We start from the raw sequence: 24,568 nt of genomic DNA, 5'->3' as shown, positions 1-24,568 counted from the left end.
ATGTCCCAAACGGCCCAATACTAATGACCGTGTGTGATTGACAGCTCTCTATCACTGGAGAACAGAATGCTGTTTACGTTACCATGGCAACACACAACCTCGAAACAGCAGTTGTGGGTTTTTTCTGGGGGGTTTACTCTGAACCGCTGGTGTCTTTATACGCAAGATACAAAATAAAATGGCAAAAGCAGGTAGAATTGGCATTATACAGCTTTTCATGTGTGAACCTACGGACGTCTTGTCTTTTATGTGTCTGGAGCTTTTACCCCCGCTGCTACTTTGTTGAACATGCCAGCCCAGTGTGGTTAATATCTCTGCTGTACTGCCGATCAAGTGGATCTGCATTCCCCACTGCTACTTTTCGAACCCGGCCAAGTGCTGAAATACCCACTTATACAGCGTTAAAAACACCGACCGCATGTTGCTGCTATCTCCGCTGTACTCAATCCATTCACGCTCGTTCTGTATTGTTTTGTGTTCTGTTCTGTTTATGTCTTTCACTCCCTTCTATAGCTTGGTGAATAGCTGGCTAGCTAACTCGTTTACTAATAGCTCCTAAGCTTTAGCTCACCAATCTCTTAGATTCAGACAGGAGGTGTATTGTGATTGGTCAGGGTAATAGTGACAAAAGCATTACCAACTTTTAGGAATTCTACATTGAGAGGAGAGCAGTACTGGTCATGTTTGAGGAGAAATTATCGTATTTCTGTTTTGTGTTTTATATTTAAACTTTGCTGAATTTTTCACATAACACACAAGTATAGAAATTATACCAAACCCCCCCCCCCCCCCCCCCACAAAATTTCAAAATGGGTTCCCAGAGGTTTTAAAGCTTGTTGTTCAATCAAATTTATGAATACAATTATTCAGCCATTTAAAATGGAATTTTTACAATTTCAAGTAGGCTCAGGACCCACTGCAAAACTGATGTGGTAGAAGAATTTACGGAACCATTCATTAATTAATGACATTTTACAGTGCAGTCAAAAGTCTACACAATAGTACAAAAAGAATATATCATGTCTTGTCATGTCCTCTGAGGAAAGACAGAAAAATCATACTATCATTTACCAAAATTGCTAAATAATGGTTGTTCTGGGGGTTCTAGGACAATGCCTCATAAACAGAGATGAAGACCTTACCTGTACCAGACTAATGGAATATGGAAAGTGTGAAAAGGTACTGTTTATTATCCAGTATACACACATGAAACATAGTGGCATGGGCAGGCGTGACTGCCAGTGGAACAGGATCGCTTCATTTATGATCTGACTGCGGACAGCTGCAGACAGCAACGGCAGGATGATTTCTGAAGTGAGTACAAGCATCTGCACTACTCAGATCCAGCCAAAAACTGCAAAACTCATTAGACAGTACAATACTTCCATGGTTGTGGATTGTAGTCTTCACACAGTTGATTACAACTAAATAATAAACATGATTTTGCATCAAGTAGTCCATGTAGGACTATGTTTCCTATTTGGCACCGGCAATTTTGTAAATGACATTAGATTAAAATTAACTCTCTGCACTTTAACCCCATTGCTGATGTTCCACTTCAAACTGAGTTTTTGTTGGAGCACAGACCCAGAAAAAACACTGCGGCTGTGTCTGTTTACCTTCAACTTGAATTGTAGACTTATCTTTTAAGATAAGGGATGACTTATGAATAGAGATAAATATTAACAGAAGCCAGTCAAGGTGGTATATGGAGAAGTAGAATCTGATGCTGGGATTTGTAACTTGTGTTTCTTTCACAACCTGTTTTATTAATACATTTGCATTACAATTCATCATATTACATATAAAATATATCAAATAGTGCAAAAGAGTAAGTCAGGGGGAAATATAGCATCTGAAACAATAGTTAAAATTGAAGGGGCTATATACTCCCTTTTACATTTCAGTGAAGCATCAGCATTTTAAGGTAAAAATATTACATAGTGCTCCTTTAAACGGGTTGGGTGACGTAAGAAATACAGTAAATAGTAGAACATTTGTAGACACCTCCTCATCATAACCTACAAGACTGCAATATGCACTCCACCTTTTATAATAATAGCACCTTCTCTTTCAGAAAAGCTTTACATTAGATATGGAACATGCAGTGAGGATGTGATGGCATTCTGCCATGACAGCATTAATAAGATCAGGGACTGATGTTGGAAGATAATTTCTGGATCACAAATATAACTCTAGTTCATCCTTTCTCATCTGAATCCATCAGAATGCAGTTCCCCTGCTCCACACCTCATTGCTGGGTGGCTTAATACCACCAACACTTGACACAGAGCAAGGTGATCATAAGCTCATTTGTACCTTTAATATTTTTTTTCTGTGGAGATTAAAAGGAAAAGTGTCTGTACACCTGAACATCTATGTTCACAATGTAAATGTAAATCAATTTACTCATTATTAGGCATGTCTACTAACACTGGGATTTGGGTGCTCATGCTTTATTTTGTAGAATTAGCCAGAGAAGAGCTGCTCCTTATTTGGAGCAGTTAGAGACAGTTACAAATAGCTTTTGGAAACACAATGACTGAAGAGATCCCATGGCAATGCGGAGCTTGTTACTTTTACTTTTTTTTTTCATTCTGCTTCACAGGAGAGCAGTGGGAAGGATGAGGGTGCTCATTAACTTGTGTAAACTGGCCAGTGCCGAAGATAGCACAGAGTCAAGGACACTGCATTCCCCATCACCTCAGACTTAAAAGCTTGAGAGCGCAGAGGCAGTAGTCTTATCTTTTGGAAGGAATGTTATTTATGCCACTATGTTAATTGTACACACTAGATCATTCTGGAGCAGAAACTTCAGAACAGATGCTGCAACCAGAGAAATCAAAGATAGCATTCACATATGGTACAAATTCTTGTTGCAAAACCATATTTCACACCCCCCCCCAAAAAAAACAAAAAAACAATGAGTCGGAATGCAAAAAAAAAGAAGAGATGAATGGAATTTCACTTGGCTGATATGGTGTGCACATAATTTCCAAACCTTTGACTTTGACTTGCTATACATACATTCAGCAGTATACATTTTGATATATTTAATGCATGTGGAAATGAAGTACACACTTGATTCGAATAAAATGCAAAGCATCAGTTTTTTTCCCAGTGTAATCTGTCTTTTGCCATAAGCAAATTAACACAATTACCCAGTGCAGAGGGAATAGTAGTCTCGTATGGAGGCGGGCCAAGCTATTCCTCTGCTGAATATGGGGGTTAGGCTGACTGCACTGAGGAGTCTCGCTGTAATTTAAAACCGGACTGCTCATAGCCCCTCACATATACACGTATACACACACACACACACACACACACACACACTCAGACCCATTTCCACACTCTCGGGCACAGCTCAGCAAGCAGGCTTGGTTCCAGCATCCAGCACAAAGACAGAACAGACCTGGATACTCTCACTGGATGACGCTTTGACAGAGCTTCCCTGTCACCAGGTACATTCGTGTGTTTTAATCTTTGCATGTGGGTGTTGGAAGGCAGTGGGTTAATTGTCCCCAGCACCGACAGTGCAGTAGAAGACACTGTATGTTCTGTCTGCACTCTCACATTAGCTTCAAAGCTGTACAGTACAATGCCTCTTGAATGCAAGAGAATACTTTAACCCCATCCACTCTGCTGGAGCATGGGCATTCGTAAAAGTCGGGCTTTGTGTGGAGGGCTGATTTAGTGAGCGTGTGCACACTTAAAGCGTAAATACATCTGGTGCTTCTCCAAAAGTTCACTTCAGAGGAGTAACAAGGAAAAGCCTCAGGTAATCACTCTGAAATGTGTGTTGAATGGTGTGCTGTTCTTACACATTAGGAGCATGACTAGAAGTACTACTGTTTCTATGGTATGAATGAATAACAATGGAATATAAATGACTAATATGACAAAACTGTACTGATTAATTGTCTCAATAAAGCAATTACCATGCGACCGCTAGGGAAATTGGATGGGACTGAATTGGATTGTATTGATATTTACTGCACATATCTGAGTTGAAATGATCTGAACTGCATATGATTGTGATATTATTTAAATTCAGTGTCATTGTTATGTACAGAAGACATTTGTAGACTATGGGAGCAGTTTCACAAGGATTAATGTCATTCCAGCTGTGTTCTCCTAATGGTGGGGGGTTTGGTAGTGTCTGCTGAATGTACGTTAAAGTCCGAATGAGGCATATCTGTACAGGAAGAAAAGTGACTCTATTTATCTCCTTTTCAGTTTTTTACATTATTGCAACATAATGTTGGATGTTGGTCTGAGACTTTGTGTGATCAGCTGGACTCTTGAATGAAAATAGTGCTCGTGTGACCCTTTTTCTCTTTTCCTAGCAGGAAAGCTCAAATGGTTTTAATTAAGCACTGGAGGCTATATGAGCTCTCCCTCCTTTATAGTCTCTCTCTCTCTCTCTCTCTCTCTCTCTCTCTCTCTCTCTCTCTCTCTCTCTCTCCTCAACCCCCCCCCCACTTTCTAACTGCCCATTTTTCCCTGCCTCCCCCTTGTTCTACCTCTTTGTCATGCTGCTTTATCTTTACTTCTCTCTCTCTCTCTCTCTCTCTCTCTCTCTCTCTCTCTCTCTCTCTTAATTTTGCTGATGGATGTGTTTGGTCATGGCTGTGTGCTTGTGTGCTCTGGGGTGTGCTTGTATGTGGGAGAATGTGGTGAGCTAGAATGAATTCTTCTCAAGACCTCAGTGGTCACAAGGAAAAAAAAAAGTAAATATAAAAATAAAAAAATATTTTTTCATAGCACTGTGAACAGTCTCTCAGTTCCCTTTAGAACTTTTAAGCACTCGATTTATTAAAGTAAGCACAGGCTTAAGTGCAAGGCACAAGGACTGTGTTGTACTGAGCTCTGGGCTACTGCTCCAGTCCTGCTGGTGCCTGCAGCTTCTTCTGTAGAGTTTATGTAACACAGAACATGCTAAATCCCCTGCTTCTACACATTGTGACTTAGTAGACCAAGGAGTTCAGAGAGAAAGAGAGAGAAAGTGTCTGCTCGTTCATTCACCCACTCAAGCTGCACTTTGACCCGCCAGCAAGAACAGTATGGTGTTTTTGTTTTTTGTTTATCTTCTAGAGCGTTCAAGCGAGATAACCCATAGAGGGAAAACATGAACTAGTCCTACTTAGACAACAGTGTGATCTGATGGAAAAAAATCTCTGTAAATCCCAGTAGATCCTCTCACTGTGCTCAGATTTGCTGAGCTAATAACTTTCATATTTATCTGCAACTGAACTAAAGAAAGGAACTCAGCTGTATTCATCCAACAACCTTCTCAGTTAATTCTGTCAATAACTATAATTATTCTTAGCTAAGCCACAAAAATTTCAGCTCATTTTGCTCTATGGCTATTAAAAGCCAAAGATAATACCAGGCATGGCCTAGACAATATAAAAACATTTAATTGTGATTAATTTTGTCATTGTGAAATTTTTTGTGTAGTGATAAACTATACTTTTTTGGAGCATATTGTACTTAAATTACACTGCACTACTTAAAGGCCATGTCTACGATTGTGTGGAAATGCTGTTCTCTGGTTTGTTTATGTTCAGAAGCGTCACATGTTTTAAGGTGGGCGCAATTTTTAATTGTGACACGATTAATGTATTTTGTCTGTGTCAACATATTGAGTATCATCTTTAAGTGTTGTGTTTGATTTTTCCCCATTTTGCTCCCATGTACCTGTGTTTATATTTGTCAGTCACCTTAGAGCAGTGGTTGCCAAACGTTTTCTTTAGTGACCCTCATTTGTAGATAAGAATATGTTCAAGCCCTCCACTCTGGGAACTAGGCAGTGCTAGCAGTGTCCAGACATGCCTCGTTCATGCCCCGTGCTGCGCCCCCCCCCCTTTGGGAAATTTCTTCTGGAAATTAATGATGTTAATAGCTACATTTGTTAATTGCTGCATTTTTAGCATTTTGTTTTCCAGAGAAAGTTTAGTATTATATGGTGAGACATGGGCGGCATGGTAGGGCAGCAGGTAGTGTCGCAGTCACACAGCTCCAGGGGTTGTGGGTTCAAGTCCCGCTGTGTTCTCCCTGTGTCCGCATGGGTTTCCTCTGGGTGCTCCGGTTTCCAAAAACACACGTCAGTAGGTTGATTGGCGACTCAAAAGTGAGTGTGTGAGTGAATGTGTGTGTGTCTGTGTTGCCCTGTGAAGGACTGGCGCCCCCTCCAGGGTGTATTCCTGCCTTGCGCCCAATGATTCCAGGTAGGCTCTGGACCCACCGTGACCCTGAATTGGATAAGCGGTTACAGATAATGGATGGATGGATGGATGGTGAGACATTTTATTGAGGATCAGCTATGAGAGCACTGGTGTGGATGTATGATGATATGTTTTGGATCACACCAAATAATCCCAAAGGTATAGGATGGTGCTACATTACTCTAGAGAACACAATTCCACTGCTCAGTAATTCATCCTGGGGAGAATTAAACCCATAGCAATCAAGTGTGATGATTTCTGGCTTATGTAGAGCTGCTCCACGGTGTCCCTCTGTTTCATGTCTTTCTATGAAGATTATACAAGCTATGCGTGGAAAATTTTACATCTGTGTGCACCCTTGATCACAAAGTGGTTACAGAAAATTAGTAAATTTTAAGAGCTGTAATTCTTACTCTAACGTTCATTATCAAGAATAATGTGTTAAAAATGTAAATGGGTATATTTAGCTATGTATGTACCATGAAGTGATACAAGAAATGAGAAGTAATGGAGGTAAGCTTGAGGATGTTTTTATTAAACATAATTAACAAAGTAACCGAACAGGAATGAGAAAAGCACAAGAAAACACAATCATCTAAACTATAGCGCAAGAACAAAGACCAAAAATATCTAAGGCTCTGAGCAACATAACTAAATACACACAAAAAAAATCAGTGAAATCTAAGAAACTCAAACTAAACAGAGAAAACCAAAGAGAGAGACAGAAGGCAAACCAAGGCAAGAATAACAAACTGATAAAGAGAACTAATACACTTACTGAAAGATGAGAGCCTTTTAAAAACCTATAACAAAACAAGGACAGTTAGAAGCATAAGAACAGAAAATGTGGGAATTATAACAACTGTAAACCACAAACACAAACCAAAATGCAGAATGCCAGAAAACTGGAGACACAGAGAATAAAAAACCATAAGAGAGAAGGCTAGGGACATGGAAACACTGGTAACAACAGACCTCAACTGAGAAAGCCAAAAACATATAGAAACTAGAAATTAACCTAACACAGGAGAGGCTAGACTGTGTGTGTATGTGTGTGTCTGTTTATATGAATTTAAATGTGGTAGTCATACTTCTTATACCTAGTATATTTTATGCTGTGTACATGACGACGACAACTATATTCAATCTGGCACACTACATTCAAAACTTTTAGGTCTTCTTTGCTATTAAAAAAAGGCCTGGACCTTCACTTGTAGAAAATAATCTGAAATCTGGAATCATTTGGCACCAAGAGAAATATATTTTGAACATGTCACCAGTCTATTATAGAGCATCACACTTACACATTCACTGAAGTGTTCACCAAATGTTATACAATCAGTAAAACTCTGTTTAGTGTTCTATATAACATCAGATAAGTGTGTTTATATATAGTGTTGTTTTAACTCTAACTTGTGATGATATTTCATCACATTACATCAGTGTAATATACTTTATGCAGTATGTCACCATTAGCAAGTTTTATTGAAGTGGAGCACTCATTGTAAGTCTAATCCTCCAAATGACTCTGTGAGCTTCACCTGTGAAAACAGCCGTAAAGGAACATAACTTTAAGCACTCAGGAACGTGTCATTTATCACAGAAGCTAGCTTTGCCAAAGGCCTTGTCATCCTTCTGGCAACATTACAGCTTAACCTTAAAGCAGTTGTGAAAACCATTTCTCTGAATTATAGATGCATAATGTTCTTGTGCAGTGAAGTAGCTTTTGAACAGAAACATCTGCTGATAAACCTGTGTGCTGTGATTACACAGAAGTGAATTATTGAGAGAGGGGAGAGCGTAATGAAGTATGGGGAGGAGCTGTTACATTAGGAGGCTGGCCAGGCAGCTAGCAGAGCTATGTATATTATGAGCATGATTTCTGGGCCGCCAATTACTTCTGAAAACAGACTAATTGACTTATTATTCTATTAATTGACTATGTAAACCTTTGCACATCTTGTGGTTTCTTCTAACTCTGCCAAAGGTTAGCTATCATTCAAATTTATATCCTCTGACATCATTCAAGGTTTCTTCTTTTACTGTAATTGGAGCCAATGCTGCCCATATTATAGCCACATTGCCCCCCTGTACTTCCTGTAATATATCACACTCATTTGGAAGGACTGCATAACAATACCCTTTAGTTATTTTAACAATACCTTTTAGGCAAGAAATCCTTTTTTAAAATTATTACAAAACAACATTTCAAACCTTAGGATGTGTATTCTTACCCTTGTCATGTTGTAGTGTTCTGAGAAATTAAATGCTTTAGATATTTGGTTTGGTTCCTAACGCCAACATTCTGGGCAATTCTGCCTCAGTAAATTTCTCTATAATGGAGCACTTCATGCCAGATCTCTGTTAATGACTTCATTCATTGGATTATGCCGGTGGTTCTCAATCATGATCCTGGTGGGCCACTGCTCTACTTGTAGTTTTCTCCTCAGTCCATCACACCATCATTAGGTGAGTTGGGAGGAGAGGAATCTCTAAATTGTTCAGATCAGTGCCCATCGCCAAGACCAAGATTGAGAACCAGTGAATAATGCAAGTTTTGATATTTTAAATCTTATGACAACAGCAGCTGCCTATTACTTTGTGAACTTTTCAGGAATGATGAACAGAAATGTGTCAAAATAGAAAATATTTTTAAATTTACTTTAGTGCTGTCAATAATAAAAAAAACCCTAATTATTCACAAAATATGCTACAATAAATCTTGATTAATCACAAATGTCCATTCTTAAGACTGAAGATAATAGTTAAATATAAAATAAAAATTGTAAGATTAACACATTGGAATTAGGATTATGTTTACATTAGTAGTGTCTACTGAGTAAAACTTTTATTAAAGTTAAAATTCTAGTATTTCCTTGTATTTTTGAAAGGGAGATAAATAATTAGTGTGAAACAAACTAACCAAAGGAAATCATTGTTTTTTACAAACCGGATTCCAAAAAAGTTGGGACACTAAATAAATTGTGAATAAAATCTAAATGCAATGATGTGGAGGTGCCAACATCTAATATTTTATTCAGAATAGAACACAAATCACAGATCAAAAGTTTAAACTGAGAGAATGTATCATTTTAAGGGAAAAATATGTTGTTTCAAAATTTCATGGCATCAACAAATCCCAAAAAATTTGGGACAAGGCCATTTTTTACCACTGTGTGGCATCCCCCCTTCTTACAACACTCAAAAGATGTCTGGGGACAGAGGAGACCAGTTTCTCAAGTTTAGAAATAGGAATGCTCTCCCATTCATGTCTAATACAGGCCTCTAACTGTTCAATCGTCTTGGGCCTTCTTTGTCACACCTTCCTCTTTATGATGCGCCAAATGCTTTCTATAGGTGAAAGATCTGGACTGCAGGCTGGCCATTTCAGTACCCGGATCCTTCTCCTACGTAGCCATGATGTTGTGATTGCTGCAGAATGTGGTCTGGCATTATCTTGTTGAAAAATGCAGGGTCTTCCCTGAAAGAGATAACGTCTAGATGGGTGCATATGTTGTTCTAGAACCTGAACATAGTTCTCTGCATTAATGGTGCCTTTCCAGACATGCAAGCTGCCCATGCCACAAGCACTCATGCAACCCAATACCATCAGTGATGCAGGCTTCTGAACGGAGCGTTGATAACAACTTGGGTTATCCTTGTCCTCTCTGGTCCAGATGACATGGCGTCCCAGTGTTCCATAAAGAACTTCAAATCGTGACTCATCTGACCACAGAACAGTCTTCCATTTTGCCACACTCCATTTTAAAAGACCCCTGGCCCAGTGCAAACGTCTGAGCTTGTGGAGCTTGCTTAGAAATGGCTTCCTCCTTGCACTGTAGAGTTTCAGCTGGCAATGGCGGATGGCACGGTGGATTGTGTTCACTGACAATGCTTTCTGGAAGTATTCCTGAGCCCATTCTGTTATTTCCTTGACAGTGGCATTCCTGTTTGAGGTGCAGTGACGTTTAAGGGCCCCGAGATCACAAGCATCCAGTAGAGTTTTACGGCCTTGACCCTTACGCACAGCAATTGTTCCAGATTCTCTGAATCTTTTGATGATGTTATGCACGGTTGATGATGATTACTTAAAAGTCTTTGCTATTTTACGCTGGGTAACACCATTCTGGTATTGCTGCATCTTTCTGCGCAACAATGGTGGAATCAATAATCCTCTTACCATCTTGGCTTCAGAGAGACACTGACACTCTGAAAAGCTCTTTTTATACCCAATCATTGACCTAATTAGTGTTAATTGGTCTTCCAGCTGTTCGTTATATGCTCAATTTCCTTTTTCCAGCCACTTATTGCTACTTGTCCCAACTTTTTGGGGATTTGTTGACACTGTGAAATTTTGAAATCAACATATTTTTCCTTTAAAATGTTACATTTACTCAGATCAAACTTTTGATCTGTCATCTATGTTCTATTACGAATAAAATATTGACATTTGCCATCTCCACATCATTGCATTCAGTTTTTATTCACAATTTTAGTGTCCCGATTTATTTGGAATCCAGTTTGTACATTATTATAATAATCTCTATTACAATATCTAGTGTAATTTTGATGATGTATTAATTAGAATCTCTCAATTTGCTGAGTAAAATACATGGGAGAGCTTTTGCGTCACACACAATCTTTAATAGAGAAAAACAGTGCTACATCATAGCTTGTGGCTCCAAAGACAAAACAAGAGATTGTGTGTGTGTGTGTCTGTGAGAGAGAAAGGGAGAAAGAGCAAGAGAGAGAGCAAGAGTGAGTTAATGCAAAACCATTTAGCATTATAGTCATTACATTATAGAAATGGGCACAGTGCTTGAGAGCTGCCAGTGTCCAATCTTTTGGGTCCTTCCAGCCTGCATTCCCTCAGCTCCAGACAATACATCCACATCTCACCATGTGTTCTTCATATGCCAGCATGTTTACTCTGGCCCAGTCATGCCTACAGTATCAAGCTCTTGTGTCCATAGAACACAGTCTGCCTGAACGGCCCCCAAAGCCCCACCATTGGAATGCCTGTTTGGGTTAGCCTGGTTTACACTAGACTGAGGTGCACACTGAAATGGTCTGGCACGGAGATTCACCTTCCAAAGGAACATGCTGGCAAAGAGCTTGTGTTCTTTTTGACGTGAGCTGAGTTTTAATTCACTCTGTCCATCTTCGGTTGCACAATGACAAGTCAACAGGCTCAGTTAGACAGATCATAGAAAAATCTTTCTTATTAACACCTGCTGAACTTGAGTTGGCCAAATGGAAAAACTCAATGTGTCTTAATGTATTCCCATCACAGCCAGCTGATCTGGATACAGTTGGACGCAGTTAGCCAGAGGAGGTTGTGGCTTGGCAGGCAGTGTGACTGTGCCTGCTGCCTAACATCACACATGGGGCCTATGATTCATAGTGTCTCAGGGCAAACCGAAACGGCAGCACAAGAGAAGGCCCAACTGCCATTGCAGCAGAAAACAGAGTCACCGTTAGTGATTTGTCATCGTTAGTGTGGTAAATCATAAACAGACACCACTTCGGCCCACAGTGGAAACATTCATTGGGAGTCTGTGGACAGAATAAAGCAATGATGCCAATGAACAAGCTACAAGCTGTATTTTTGTAACCAATAAAGAAAGCAATTCTTTAAATTCTTTAGCAAAAATACAAACATTTAATGGTTGTAAAAAGTTTTAAACATTTGGTACATCACTGATGTCATGTTATTTGATGCTATCAACATGGTTGCTGTTCTATTGATTAGGAAACCATAAATGGAATTGTTTGTACCTTTATGAAATAACAACTTTGCTCAGCCAAGAATTGAAATGAAATGGGGAAATTTCACCTTAACAAAATATCAGACAGTAGTGAGTGTTTTATATTTAGCACAGACTGAGAGACAGAGAAAATTGTTAAACAATATATGGGAGAGTACTATTAGCTACCCAGAATGCAACTCCACTGCTCACAATTTGCTCTACTGGTGATTCTTCTAAAATTCTCCCGAAGGAACAGCATGGATATAGCCTCAAATTCATGACAGAATCAAATAAATACCATATATACAGCATGCCATGCAAAACTACCTATATAGAGAAAATAGTTTTCTACTTCACCAATAAATTGCTACTAAATCTATTTGTAGCAAACCCTACTATATTAAAGCAACACTGGGTTGTATTACAGCTTCAATTGCATCATGCTTTAAAATCATTTTGATTGTTACATTTCTCAGATAAATAAAGCATTTTTCTTAATCCCAGCTTTTCCAGAACTGGGTTTGTAGTCTTTTTTGAGCATGACATTGGTGGGTGAATCATTGCCTAGTTAAAAAAAAAACAAAAAACTGATATCCCCACACACAGTCCCATTTCAGAGTATGCTAGGGTGACCAGACATCCTCTTTTACCCGGACATGTCCTCTTTTTTAGACTCAAAGAAATGTCCGGTCGGAATTTCACAAATGTTTTTGTTTTTCTAGAGTATACATAGAATTTCGAGTAGCGTTTCGTTCACAAACTAGTCCCGCCCTCCCCTACTCCGTTTGGTTCGCTTGAGTGAGAAGGGGGAGTAGTGAAGTAGCCTAAAATCTTCGGATTACACAATCTGACTGTCGAGTTACCGTTATTGGACAATAACATTTTTTGTAAACATTTAATTGGTCAGTCTGCACATCAGTAGTCCTTGTTTACGTCAGGCAAAGCTCATGTACTTACCCTCATCTGGAGCAGGTATGCCAAAACGTAAATGTAAGTTCTTGCGAGAGCTCATCAGACGTGTCCTCTTTTTCACCATCTCAGATCTGGTCACCCTAGACTATGCCTCAACACAGTCTAAATAATTTACTTATTATTATCTTTTTCTTTTTCAATGATGATTCAATAGCATCAGTGCCACTGTTTCAAAAGCCCTGTGTTCTATTTGTTTCTGATCAGGGACTGCAACTAACTGCTCAGCGTTCTCCATTGATTCAGCTTAAACGTGTGGGCCAGCTGCAGCTTCCAGCATGCGGCTTCTCACCGCCCTGCTTCTGCTTCTTGTGCTTGGAGGGACAGAGACACGCAGAGAAGGCCGGAAAAGGCGGGAGAGGACACGAGGTAAAGGGAGGGCCAGTGCGGTAAAGCGCTTTGTGGTCAACTGCAAGGAATACACAGAAGATAGACACAAGTTTCTAGACTGCCAGGATCTTCATCTGACCGCTGTTCTGCTGGGATGGCCAGAGGATATTGACCACCTCCTGCTGGCACGGAACAGGATCCAGGTGCTGCAGGACAACACCTTCAGCCACTTCCGGAAGCTACAGAGTTTGGACCTACAGCAGAATGAGATTTCACTCATCGAGGAGGGGGCTTTCAGCGGTTTGAACAAGCTCACCACTTTACTTCTGCAGCACAACTTTCTGCAGGTTGTCACCGAGGCTATGTTCATCCCTATGCCACGGCTCACACACCTGCGCATCCACGACAACCCCTGGAAGTGCAACTGTCAGCTTGACAGCCTAGTGCGCTTCCTGCAGGTGCCCAGCAACCGCAACATGGGAACCTTTGCCAAGTGCACAGAGCCATCAGGCCTATGGGGACAGAAGCTCAAAAACATAGATGCAGATTTGCTGTGCTCTCCAATTGAGGAGGTTCCAGAAAGTCACCCAAGGCCACCTGGGATACAAAAGCACCCTGATGCAACATCATTGTGTCATACTTACGTCTTCCCCAAACCGTTGCTGGACTGCAGGGGCAGAGGTGAGAGTGGGTTTATTCTGTTGACTGTGTTAACTGTTCTGTGTTGGTTGAAAGGGAATAACTATTTGGTTATGTAAACTGGGGTGAGTAAACTCTTACTTCATAGAGAAGATAGATTCACAAGTTTGAGTTTTAAGTAACCAATCAGGTTCCTAAAGGCTGAAAGAAAATAGCAGTAAAAGTCTCTGAAAATTTTCTTTAATGTAATTTTAGAATCCAGTATTTACTAAGGCTTACAAATACATTCATTTATTCATTCATTCATTGTCTAGAACCGCTTATCCAGTTCAGGGTTGCGGTGGGTCCGGAGCCTATCCGGAATCCCTAGGCGTGAGGTGGGAACACACTCTGGAGGGGGCATCAGTCCTTTACAGGGCAACACACACTCACACACCCACACCTATGTACACTTTTGAGTCACCAATCCACCTAACGTGTGTTTTTGGACTGTGGGAGGAAACTGGAGCACCTGGAGGAAACACTAAACACCTCCAGGTCCCTGGAGCTGTGTGACTGTGACACTACCTGCTTGTTTCAAGTTTGTTTTAAGTAGCCAACTTGATGAGTGATGAGATTTGGCAGTTCAGAATGGAGTTTCATTTTTCACTTTCTTATGTTATTTCTTATATTAAATTTGCATATTGAGTATAACAACAGTAAACCATGAATATCCAAGCTGGACAATATGCTTTGGAACATAACTGCATGTCAAAACAAGAAAACAAGCCACTCGTTCTTTTAATTCTCGTTCTTTAACTCGTTCATCACTTTTCAGTATTATGTTAGCACTGGGCTAGATGATACTTTAGGGCAATCTAAACTAAATGTATCTGAAGGCTGTAGAAAACCACTCTTGTTTTATCTGAAGCTTCTATATATTTTTCTTGTAGAGGCTTGTGGCTGTTTCAGATTTCTAACATTTTACAGAAAACCTAATACATTGATTAGGTCTGTAACCTATCTAGGACTTTCTGTACATTCAGAAGCTCCACGTCTTTTAATGTAAGAATTGGATTTTTTTGTCTCCTGAGCACCTCCTTCTTCTGAGTATAATTCACGTTTATAGTACTGTTGTGAAATCAAGTCTTACACACATCTCTATCCACTCACTTGCTCGCTCACTCACTTAAACACTACCAGCTCTTAGGGCTTGTACTAACACACACTCTCGCTGTTTCTCCCACTCACTCCCACTCACCTCCCACTCACTCTCTCTAGCTACATTCCAAAGCCTAGACTGCAGCCGAGGTAGGACGTGTCCTCTGTAGGACAGTCCTATGAAGACTCTTTCTTAGTAACCAAGTCACACAAATGGAACAGTTTAAGGAGGTTGTATTTGCAAATTAATATTATCCTGCCAGACAATACCATTTTAAAAAATATTAAAACTCATATTTTAACCTATAAACACTCAAAATTCATCTTTAAACCTTTACATTTCAACTGGGATTAAAAATAACATACTACTAAATATATGCTTTCTTTGGTACTGTAACATGCCAATATCCTGATTAAATAAGGAACAGAGAAAATATGTAGTTCATTTGTTATTTTACAATGTATACGAACTCTGAATGTCAGTTTTTCGCCGTGTCTTATTTATTTTCTCCAACATGCCTTACATGTGCAGAGAATTGTGTGTGACTGAGGGCCACGAAGGATACGTCTGTTGTGTTATTCAAATCCCTTCAAACGTAGGCTGCATTTCTTGGCTGTTTACGAAGGATCCTTCATATGGAACAGCCTTCTGTGATGTAGAGGCAAAGAAATGCAGCCAAGCTCGGTTGCAGCCTAGGGTTGGAATGCAGTTTCTCTCTCCCTCACTCACTGAGTGATTACAAAAGTATCGAACAGCTCTCTGGGCTCTAGATGATGCTGAGCCCGGTGTAATGTGTGTAATCAAATAAAATAATGTTGACTGTGTGATAAAACCCATATATCACTTATAATACCCACCGGACCATATTATTACAACGACAAAGTGTAAGTTCGGTGGTACTCTAGCTGACCATGACAGAATAGTATTTATTACGAGAATCAATGTCTAATTCTAAAAACTGAGCTAATGTAGCTGGCGCTACCACTTGCCCTCATTCACCAGTAACCCTCAAAACCAGATTATTACACTGTCCTTGACAAAGCTTGGGTTCCACTGACACAAAGTGTAACTTCAGCCTTTTAATTCACACAGCAACTGGCGAATTTTACTACCAAAATCAATGTTTAACGCGAAAAAATGAGCTAATCCGGCTAAAGTTAGCAGCTGCAAACCCTGGCTCACTGCTCAGTAACCCTCAAAAACTGAATATAACACTATCACTAACTAGCACTGCAACACATGAAAAAGGGCAACAAAAACCTAATGCTACAACTTGCTCTCTCTCTCATTTTCTCCTTCTTGTTCTTTCTGTAATATAATGTCTGTACTAGGAATACCGAGCCAGATTATTCTTGTAGCTAGACAACGATCCACCTGTGAGCCATGCGCCGTTAAGCGTTACCCGTTTCTCGTGAGAATCTTCCATCCCATTATTCAGATGTTTCTTAGTGCTGTAGACCAGTAGAGGACTCGGCATAGCCGCAACAGAGGCTGTATTCTCAGAGGATGTATTTTTATTCACATTGACTGGCTTTAATTTATCCCCAGGCAAGCTGAAGAAATGAAATGAATTTGTTAAAATTAAAAACTAAAAGCTTTCCTATTTACATTTAAAGATGGTTCAAGAAATCAGCAATAAATGGCATTTTTACAGTAATATGAAATTGCTGACTCATTTTAAAAAGTTATTTAAATTTTCTTTTTAACAAATAAGTCATCTGTGTGCTATACTTTTACACCAGCAAATGAAAACAGTATAATCCTAGCCTGTAGATATCATTTTCTCCCCAGTTTTAAGTATTTTTTTAGTTCCATTAACCCTGGTTTCCTTCAGTCTGTGGGGGTGTGAAGTTTAGCACTCTTGTCCTCTGAGACATGTGAAGCCAGCCAGCATTTTTTCAAGCATGAACACATCATTGGATTGTTCAAAACACTGGTGGAACACTAACAACCCACTCAGCTAACAGACACAAAGCTAACATCATGCTAAATAAAAGGACAGGAGAAGGACGGCTACCCTAGCCAGAAGTGCAAGGCTAGTTGTGCTTTCTTGGACTTGAAGTAGCATCGATGACCACAATTTTGATCACTAAATTATAGAGTCAACATATAGACAGTTGCAACACTTAGGAGCCTGGAGTTGTATTAATTACTTTGATTTTCTCACACTGATTGTGCATAATATTTAATAAACTACAGATATAAAGACTATACCTGATTTCTCATTCTCCTCCCTGAAATTTGTGATTTACATTTTTGCCAACTATGTACATGGTAAAAGGAACTCTACAAGAGAAGAAAGGCATCTGAGCATCTGGAAACAGACAACTGGCAGACCATCCCGGGATGTCAATGAAATATAAGTTCCTTGGGAAAAAATGGAGCTATGTTTTCCAGCTCAACCATCTGGTCTTCCTTTTAGAGGCCACATAAACACCACATTCAAGCTGATATCAAGACTTAATAGCTTATACAAAACCTTAAGTTCATACTGTATTTCAAACACATCAGCAATAAAGCATAAGTAAATCCCAAATAAGCTCCCCCTGTGTTTCCCTCCATAATATAACTCCTAACCATGATGCTTCAACGATATTCTCTTGTAGTGTTGCTTTTTGTTATGTATTTATGGTCCACACTGGACATGCTTTGATCAAAATAGAAGCATTCCGTGGAAAGAAGTCTGTTCGAGGCAGTGAAATGTATCAGTCAACTTTCAGCCTGGCAACAAAGCATTTTTATGTTTTACACACTACCGCATTGTCTCTTGAAGGAAAGAGTTACATCATTGCTTCATATACATCGTTTTTTAAAATGCCAATTAACATCTCATATAGCACATAATCTCTCCAAAATCTTCCCCCACAGTTCCACTGGGACTAGCAAAATAATGTACAACAGTTTTTTGGTCGCAATGCAATATATATATATATATATATATATATATATATATATTAATTATCTGTAACCGCTTATCCAGTTCAGGGTCGCGGTGGGTCCAGAGCCTACCTGGAATCATTGGGCGCAAGGCAGGAATACACCCTGGAGGGGGCACCAGTCCTTCACAGGGCAACACACACACACACACACACACACACACACACACACACACACACACACACACACACCCACCTACGGAGACTTTTGAGTCACCAATCCACCTACTAACGTGTGTTTTTGGACTGTGGGAGGTGGTGACTGCGACACTACCTGCTGTGCCACCTGCTGTGCCTGCTGTGCCAGTATATTATTTATATATATATACTGGCACGGTGGTGCAGTCACACAGCTCCAGGGCTTGGAGGTTGTGGGTTCGATTCCCGCTCCGAGTGACTGTCTGTGAGGAGTTGTTCTCCCCGTGTCTGCGTGGGATTCTTGCGCCCAATGATTCCAAGTAGGCTCTGGACCCACCGCGACCCTGAACTAGATAAGAGGTTACAGATAATGAATGGATGTCAGAGCTATATTATTATGTTTCAACCAGATTTAAAAAATATACCACTACCACTATTAATAAAAAACTACCCACAGGATGCTGGTGGCTGAATATTTTTGTTTAGTGGACTATTCTGAGTCCAGCAGTGACATGGTGGGTAATAAAAACTGCAGCAACTGCTGTGTCTGATCCACTCGTACCAGCACAACACACACTAACACACCACCAACACCACCACCACCACCACATCAGTGTCACTGCAGCACTGAGAATGATCCAAAACGCAAATCATACATGCTCTGTGGTGGTCCTGACCATCAGAGAACAGGCCGAAATGGGGCAAACAAAGTATGGAGGACAACAGATGTACTGTTGAACAACCGGTAATTGTAGAACTAAAGAGTTCCTGTTTGGTCACTGGAGCGGAATAAATGGACAATGAGTATAGACTATTAGAGTGGTGAATCCATAATTTTTGATGTGTTGTTGATTTGAATTTGAGCTTTGTGTGCATTTTTGAACTATTTTCTCTCTAGTTTTGTGCTTCTTTTACTTTCTTCAATTGCTAAGTTTTTCTTATTATATTATTTTAAAATCAGAATAACAATGAAATGTGACTGATGTATGAAACAACATACATGCTTCTGTTTGGGAGTCCAAGCGATCCCAACTGACTTGGCTCTCAGGAAGAGTAGGATGGCCTCCATTGCAATCCATCACTGTGTGTGCAATGCCAGCTACTGTGAGTATCTGTCACATCTGATGTGACAGGGTGGGCACTGGCACCCTCCTCTGGTGCGCAGGCCTGTAAAGTGGCATTATATTAGTGGAAGTTTGAAACTAACCAGTGGCTAGGAAACACCTGCTCGCATTTATCCTCTAGGTTGGTGGTATTGAAATACATGGAGGCCAAACAGAGAGCTGTATGCTTAGCGAGATGTATTACAGCCTGAGCCAGGCTTGTTCATATCAATCTCAGCCAGCTTGATATAGGAGCTTGTGTTTATGGACTGAGTCGTTTGGATTACAGGGAATCTGGGATTTCTCTGCCACTCTCAGAAAAGGTGAGTCAGCGATGGAAGGAAACGGAGAGAAACGGCTGTGAAACTCCAGACGTCTCTAGTGGAGTGATGTCATTTTGTGCTGGGAATCTAATAGATAACTGGCTAGGGAATTCTTTTTGTCAGCAGAAAAGTGTAACAGCACACAGGAAACTTGGAGGAGTTGGCAATAAGTGTAATGAATCTGTGTTGGTCATTTTATCTGCAGGCTTTCCCCTCATTTGAAACAAAGCCTTGTACTTTCTCATACAAACCACTCAGAAGCTGTTTAGACACGGTGTGAAGAATGAACACTGGGCTAAATGCTCTAGTCAAAATACATTCGCATATCATTCTGATGTTCAGTTTATAGTGGAGCACACATTAACCCAAAAGGCAAGTGATGAAGGGAAGTCTTGGGAAGAAGATGGACTGACTGTTTAACATGTGTCACTGATTCTTCAGCCCACATGGTCACTTCCTGATAACATTTCCTTATGTGGCCAAATGATTGATGTTACACGTGGACCACAACTGCTTCAGTTAAAAAATATAGTGCCCTAAAGATTTTAGCAGTTCATTCAATGGTGTCATAAATAAACAAAGCCAAAAAAATATTTGCAGCCTGTGATGAAGAACACTCAAAGCCAAGAATACTCATAAAATAAACAAAGGGAGATTTCCATTGCCACTTATTGTTGCCTCTTTTGTGCTCAGCACTTAGTTTCAGCCCTCTGTTCTATAAACACTGGACGTCATACATAATCTGTCTTTTTTAAGCTCCATTATCAGTAAGTGTTATGAGAATAAATTTAGGCTTTTACAGACCACCAACGCTCACCCAACTGGATAGAACTTTCAGCAATTACTGTGGTAGATGTTTCCATCTATGGCAAGCCTCCTAGAAATAATTTTGAAAAACAAAGAAGTCTATTAAGTGCCACATATTCCATGGGAAACCATTGCCATACAACATTTTGTCAAAACTCCAAAACCTCAAAAAAACAATGGTATAGGCCACTTCTTCACAGAGTTTAACCTACCTATTTGTTGACTGTAATTCTCCAGGTTCAAATGTTTTAGAGGAAAGTTCAAAATGTATTATACCTTTAAATTAGTCTCATTAGCATTTAGCTATGTATAATGCAAAAAAAGATATCAACATTCAGTACATATTGCTTTTGTATTTGTTTCAGGTCTGAGGACTATTCCAACTGACATCTCAGCAAGTTTTGTTAAAATAGATCTGTCCTTCAATAACATAACACACCTGAGACCTAAGGAGTTTGTGGCCATCAAAGACCTGAAGTTTCTGAACCTCAGCAGTAATGGTCTGGAGCGTATTGACACAGGTAACTAAACAAACTCTTACTGATATTCTGAGCAGAGAAAACAAATAAGACCCCTAAAAATGTTTTTTTTTTTTTTTTTTGTATATTAGATCCTCCTTGTTTCTACATTTATGGTCTGTATTATCAGCTCCATACACCATATAAGTGTGTTTGGTAGTTCTACAAATGCCTTACAGTCTTTAGTCTGTCTGTTTGCTTACTTGTCAGCCGATTTTTAACTTGTTCTAATGACCAGGATACCCACAAGACCACCACAGTGCAGGCCTTATTTGGGTAGTGGATCATTTTCAGTGCTGTAGTAATGCTAATGTGGTGGTGTTGTGTTAGTGTGTGTTGTGCTGGTGTGAGTAGATCAGACCCAGCAGAGCTCAGTATCACCGCTGGACTGAGAATAGTCCACCACCCAAATCATGCCTACTCTGTGGTGGTCCAGAATGTCTTGACAAATGAAAAACAGAGAAAGGAGGCTAATAACAGAGCAGAACATTAGATGGACTACGGTCTGTAATTGTAGACCTAATTTCACTGACATGGAAAGTGCAGCTGATAAAATGGAAAATGAGTGCAGAAACAAAGAGGTGACTTGAATGTTATGACTGTAAAAGTGTTTATGAAATAAATAGTTTTGTTGGTCTGCTCTTAGACAGACTAAAGGGGTTCTCAAATGATATTTACTAGAATATTTACAGGAAACTGAATGATGGCTGCAAGCTACAAATGGCCCAATGGTCTGTACAGAATCTTGCTTAAATTATATAAGCCATGTCTTAATGTTCCCAGCTTTAACTGTATGATAGGTATTGTTTCTGTCAAAAATAAACAGAAAAACAAACAATCAAACCACAAAGGGCATAATGTGTAAGGGATTGAGCACCTCCATCAAGCAGAGAGAGGGTGCACACCTCCCAGGTCCAGTAAAGCCCAGCGCCATACACCTGGGCATGGGCCTTTTTAAGACCACAGACAGAGACACAATTTTCTGTGTCTTTGTCCTAAGTGTGGGTTATGCACACTGATCAACACAGGAGTTTTGAAAGCCTCAGGATGCCACATGGATCTATGAAATATAAATTTACCACTCCAGAAAAGTTAACGTTGATTTGTTAAAACTGAGGGCACATTAAAAGCACAAGCTTGTACTTTCTTGCTGAGCAGACATGTCTCCCCTCAGCTGCAGATTTCAAAAATGATTTCATCATTTTACAAAGTTGAGTAAGATCCCAGTTTTGCTCTCAATAAAACCATTTAAATGTGTCCCATCACTGAGTAGTCTCTCACAGAAACGTATCTTATAGCAAAATGAATTTGTGAAAAATGCAAAAAAAAACAAAAAACAAAAACAAGCCAGCTATTCAGACTGATATATTTATAACATGGCCAAGGCCATGAAATCTGACTCTGAATAGTGGCGGCTGAATATATTCTGATTTTTCAAAAGAAATAGAAACAAGAGGCTCATTCATCCCTGAGTGGTAAGATGGATGGATATGGTCAGACTGTTACACACAGGCTCTTTCAGTTGCTTGCCTTAAAACTTATTGACGTTTGTGTGTACATAGATGCTGAAATTGAATTTCCCACACTTCTAGGCTCAAATGTTCAGTTAGCTGCATGCACATCAGGAAACTTTATTTGTACAAATGTTTGTAGACACCTTCTCACCCAATGCTTCTTCAGAAATATGAGTATGGAGAAAGTTTGTTCCCTTTTGGCTGCAAAAACAGCTTCCATTTTTCTAGTTAGATTATACAAAAAGTGTTTTAACATAGCAGGGTGTATTTGATGGCATTCAGACATATTAAATGCTCATCAGAAAGTTACTGGATAGAGCTTCTCTTATTCCCTTCTAAGCGACACCTGGCTTTGAGCAGGGTGGCCATAAACTTGTGTGCAACTGCCCCAGAACATCTCTTTTGATTCTGATTTTCTGTGGAGACGATATAAGCGGTGCATGCCCAGCTGAACACTGAACTGAATTCCCACAATCTCTGGGTCATATGGAATATATGCAGCTATAACAGGAGCCTTCTATTGGTTTCGTGGTTTACTGTGTCATTTACAGCTGGATGATATGACCAAAATTTAGTTAACTAAAATATAATTCCAATATGGACATGAACAATATAAAAGCAACTGGAAAAACTGCCAAGAACAATGAAGGAACATGACATCAACATCAAACAAAAATGAGTGCAATGAACTGACCGAATTGTCCTGTAATAAACATCTGTCAAAGATCAATGCTGTAAATAATGTATATTACAATATTGAACATATATTTAACAATTATATCACTGTCATTGAAATAATATATATTGAAATAGAATAGAATTATTGCCCAGCCCTATCAGACACTTATGAATACAGAAATGGGGACAAAGAAAACAACTAAAAATGTATTTTCTTTTTAAGCTCCAGCTTAGAGTTTTGAATGTGGTGAAAATATATTTAACTAAACATAGCATAAAGTCAGAAACATTCATGAATTAGATTGACAGTTAATTAACCACAGATCCACTGGACTGGAATCTGCTCAAATTTTCTTTGTTTCCATTTTCCACAGCTGCATTTGCAGGCCTATTGCACCTTCAAGAGCTGGACCTCTCCAACAACAGCATGCACAACTTCAACTATGGCATCCTTGAAGACCTGTACTACCTCCGGACGCTATCTCTGGGGGACAACCCCTGGGTCTGTGACTACAACATCCACTACCTTATATACTGGTTGAAGCTCCACCCAGCTGTTGTCCACACAGGCCTAGTGTGCAGTGAGCCCGAGGAGTTCCAGGACTGGCCTGTGGAGAGCTATGTCAAAACCTACAATGCCGAGTGTCCCAAAGACATGCAGCTGGGCCAGCAGACGGGTATGGACTCCACTGCACAGGAGCTTATCGCAGAAACAGACGAAGAGCCCAACCTGCTGCCCAGCCCTCTGCGAAACAGGCAGCCCAAGAAATTTGAGATTATTCGTCTGAGTTAAAGACAGAACTCTACTAGGGGGATTTCTGCTCTTTCCTCAAAAACTTTTAACTTTTTCCATAGAACAAATCTGATTCCATCTGCGTCATTTCAGAAAGAAAAACCTTGTGCAGCAGAAGGGTCCAGCTCTAGTCTCTGAGTACCTAACACATATCCATTTATGTATTTAGCATCACAACTTACAATTGTATTGTTACAGCAGTAGCATTCCTGCCTGGATGGGGAAATTAAACCTTTTGATCTTGCAAGTGCAGGTCACTACGCTATCCAAACACCTGATGCTGCACAGTTTGCTGATATTTCCTGCTCAAAATTATTTTTGGAATTAGTTCCTAGCTTTAACGGGGTGACTGAGCCTGAAAGTCATCAAACAGTGCTGTACTCTGACCCTCCAATATAGGAAAATTGGACACCCCTGCTTTAGTTCCTCTGTAAAACATTGTAATGTATTTGTTCCTTTGAGTTTCTGATCAAGAGTTCTGTAAAAATTATTAATAAAATTTCTTTTTTTTCAGAACTTTTCAGTTTCAGTTGGTAAAGTATTAGGATGTTTTTACCCACTTTTTGGTAGATAACTAAATACATTACCTATTTCGAAATTCTGAATAATGATGTTTAATAATGCTGACTGACTCACCTGAGTCTGATAATGGCACCAACTTAGCAACATTACCACTGAATGATACTGTATCCATGGGTTGCA

The 24,568-nt window shown here is 39.7% G+C and overlaps 1 protein-coding gene across 2 annotated transcripts; it reads left to right on the top strand.

The window, feature by feature from the left end:
• The first annotated feature begins 3,317 nt into the window (after positions 1-3,317).
• Positions 3,318-24,341, top strand: lrrc17 (leucine rich repeat containing 17). Of its 2 annotated transcripts, none has more exons than XM_066669095.1 (4): positions 3,318-3,461; positions 13,154-13,957; positions 20,729-20,884; positions 23,448-24,341. In XM_066669095.1, the coding sequence occupies exons 2-4, from the start codon at positions 13,225-13,227 to the stop codon at positions 23,864-23,866; spliced, it is 1,308 nt and encodes a 435-aa protein (XP_066525192.1). In that variant the 5' UTR covers positions 3,318-3,461; positions 13,154-13,224; the 3' UTR covers positions 23,867-24,341. The 2 variants fall into 2 exon arrangements, with proteins under 2 accessions (XP_066525192.1, XP_066525193.1); XM_066669096.1 differs by lacking the exon at positions 3,318-3,461 and adding an exon at positions 3,627-3,778.
• The last annotated feature ends 227 nt before the right edge of the window (positions 24,342-24,568 follow it).

This window comes from Hoplias malabaricus, chromosome 4 (assembly GCF_029633855.1).
Source record: "Hoplias malabaricus isolate fHopMal1 chromosome 4, fHopMal1.hap1, whole genome shotgun sequence".
Taxonomy (NCBI): Eukaryota; Metazoa; Chordata; class Actinopteri; order Characiformes; family Erythrinidae; genus Hoplias; species Hoplias malabaricus.
The sequence above is the reverse complement of the archived record's forward strand: the minus strand, read 5'-3'. Positions and strand labels throughout refer to the sequence as shown.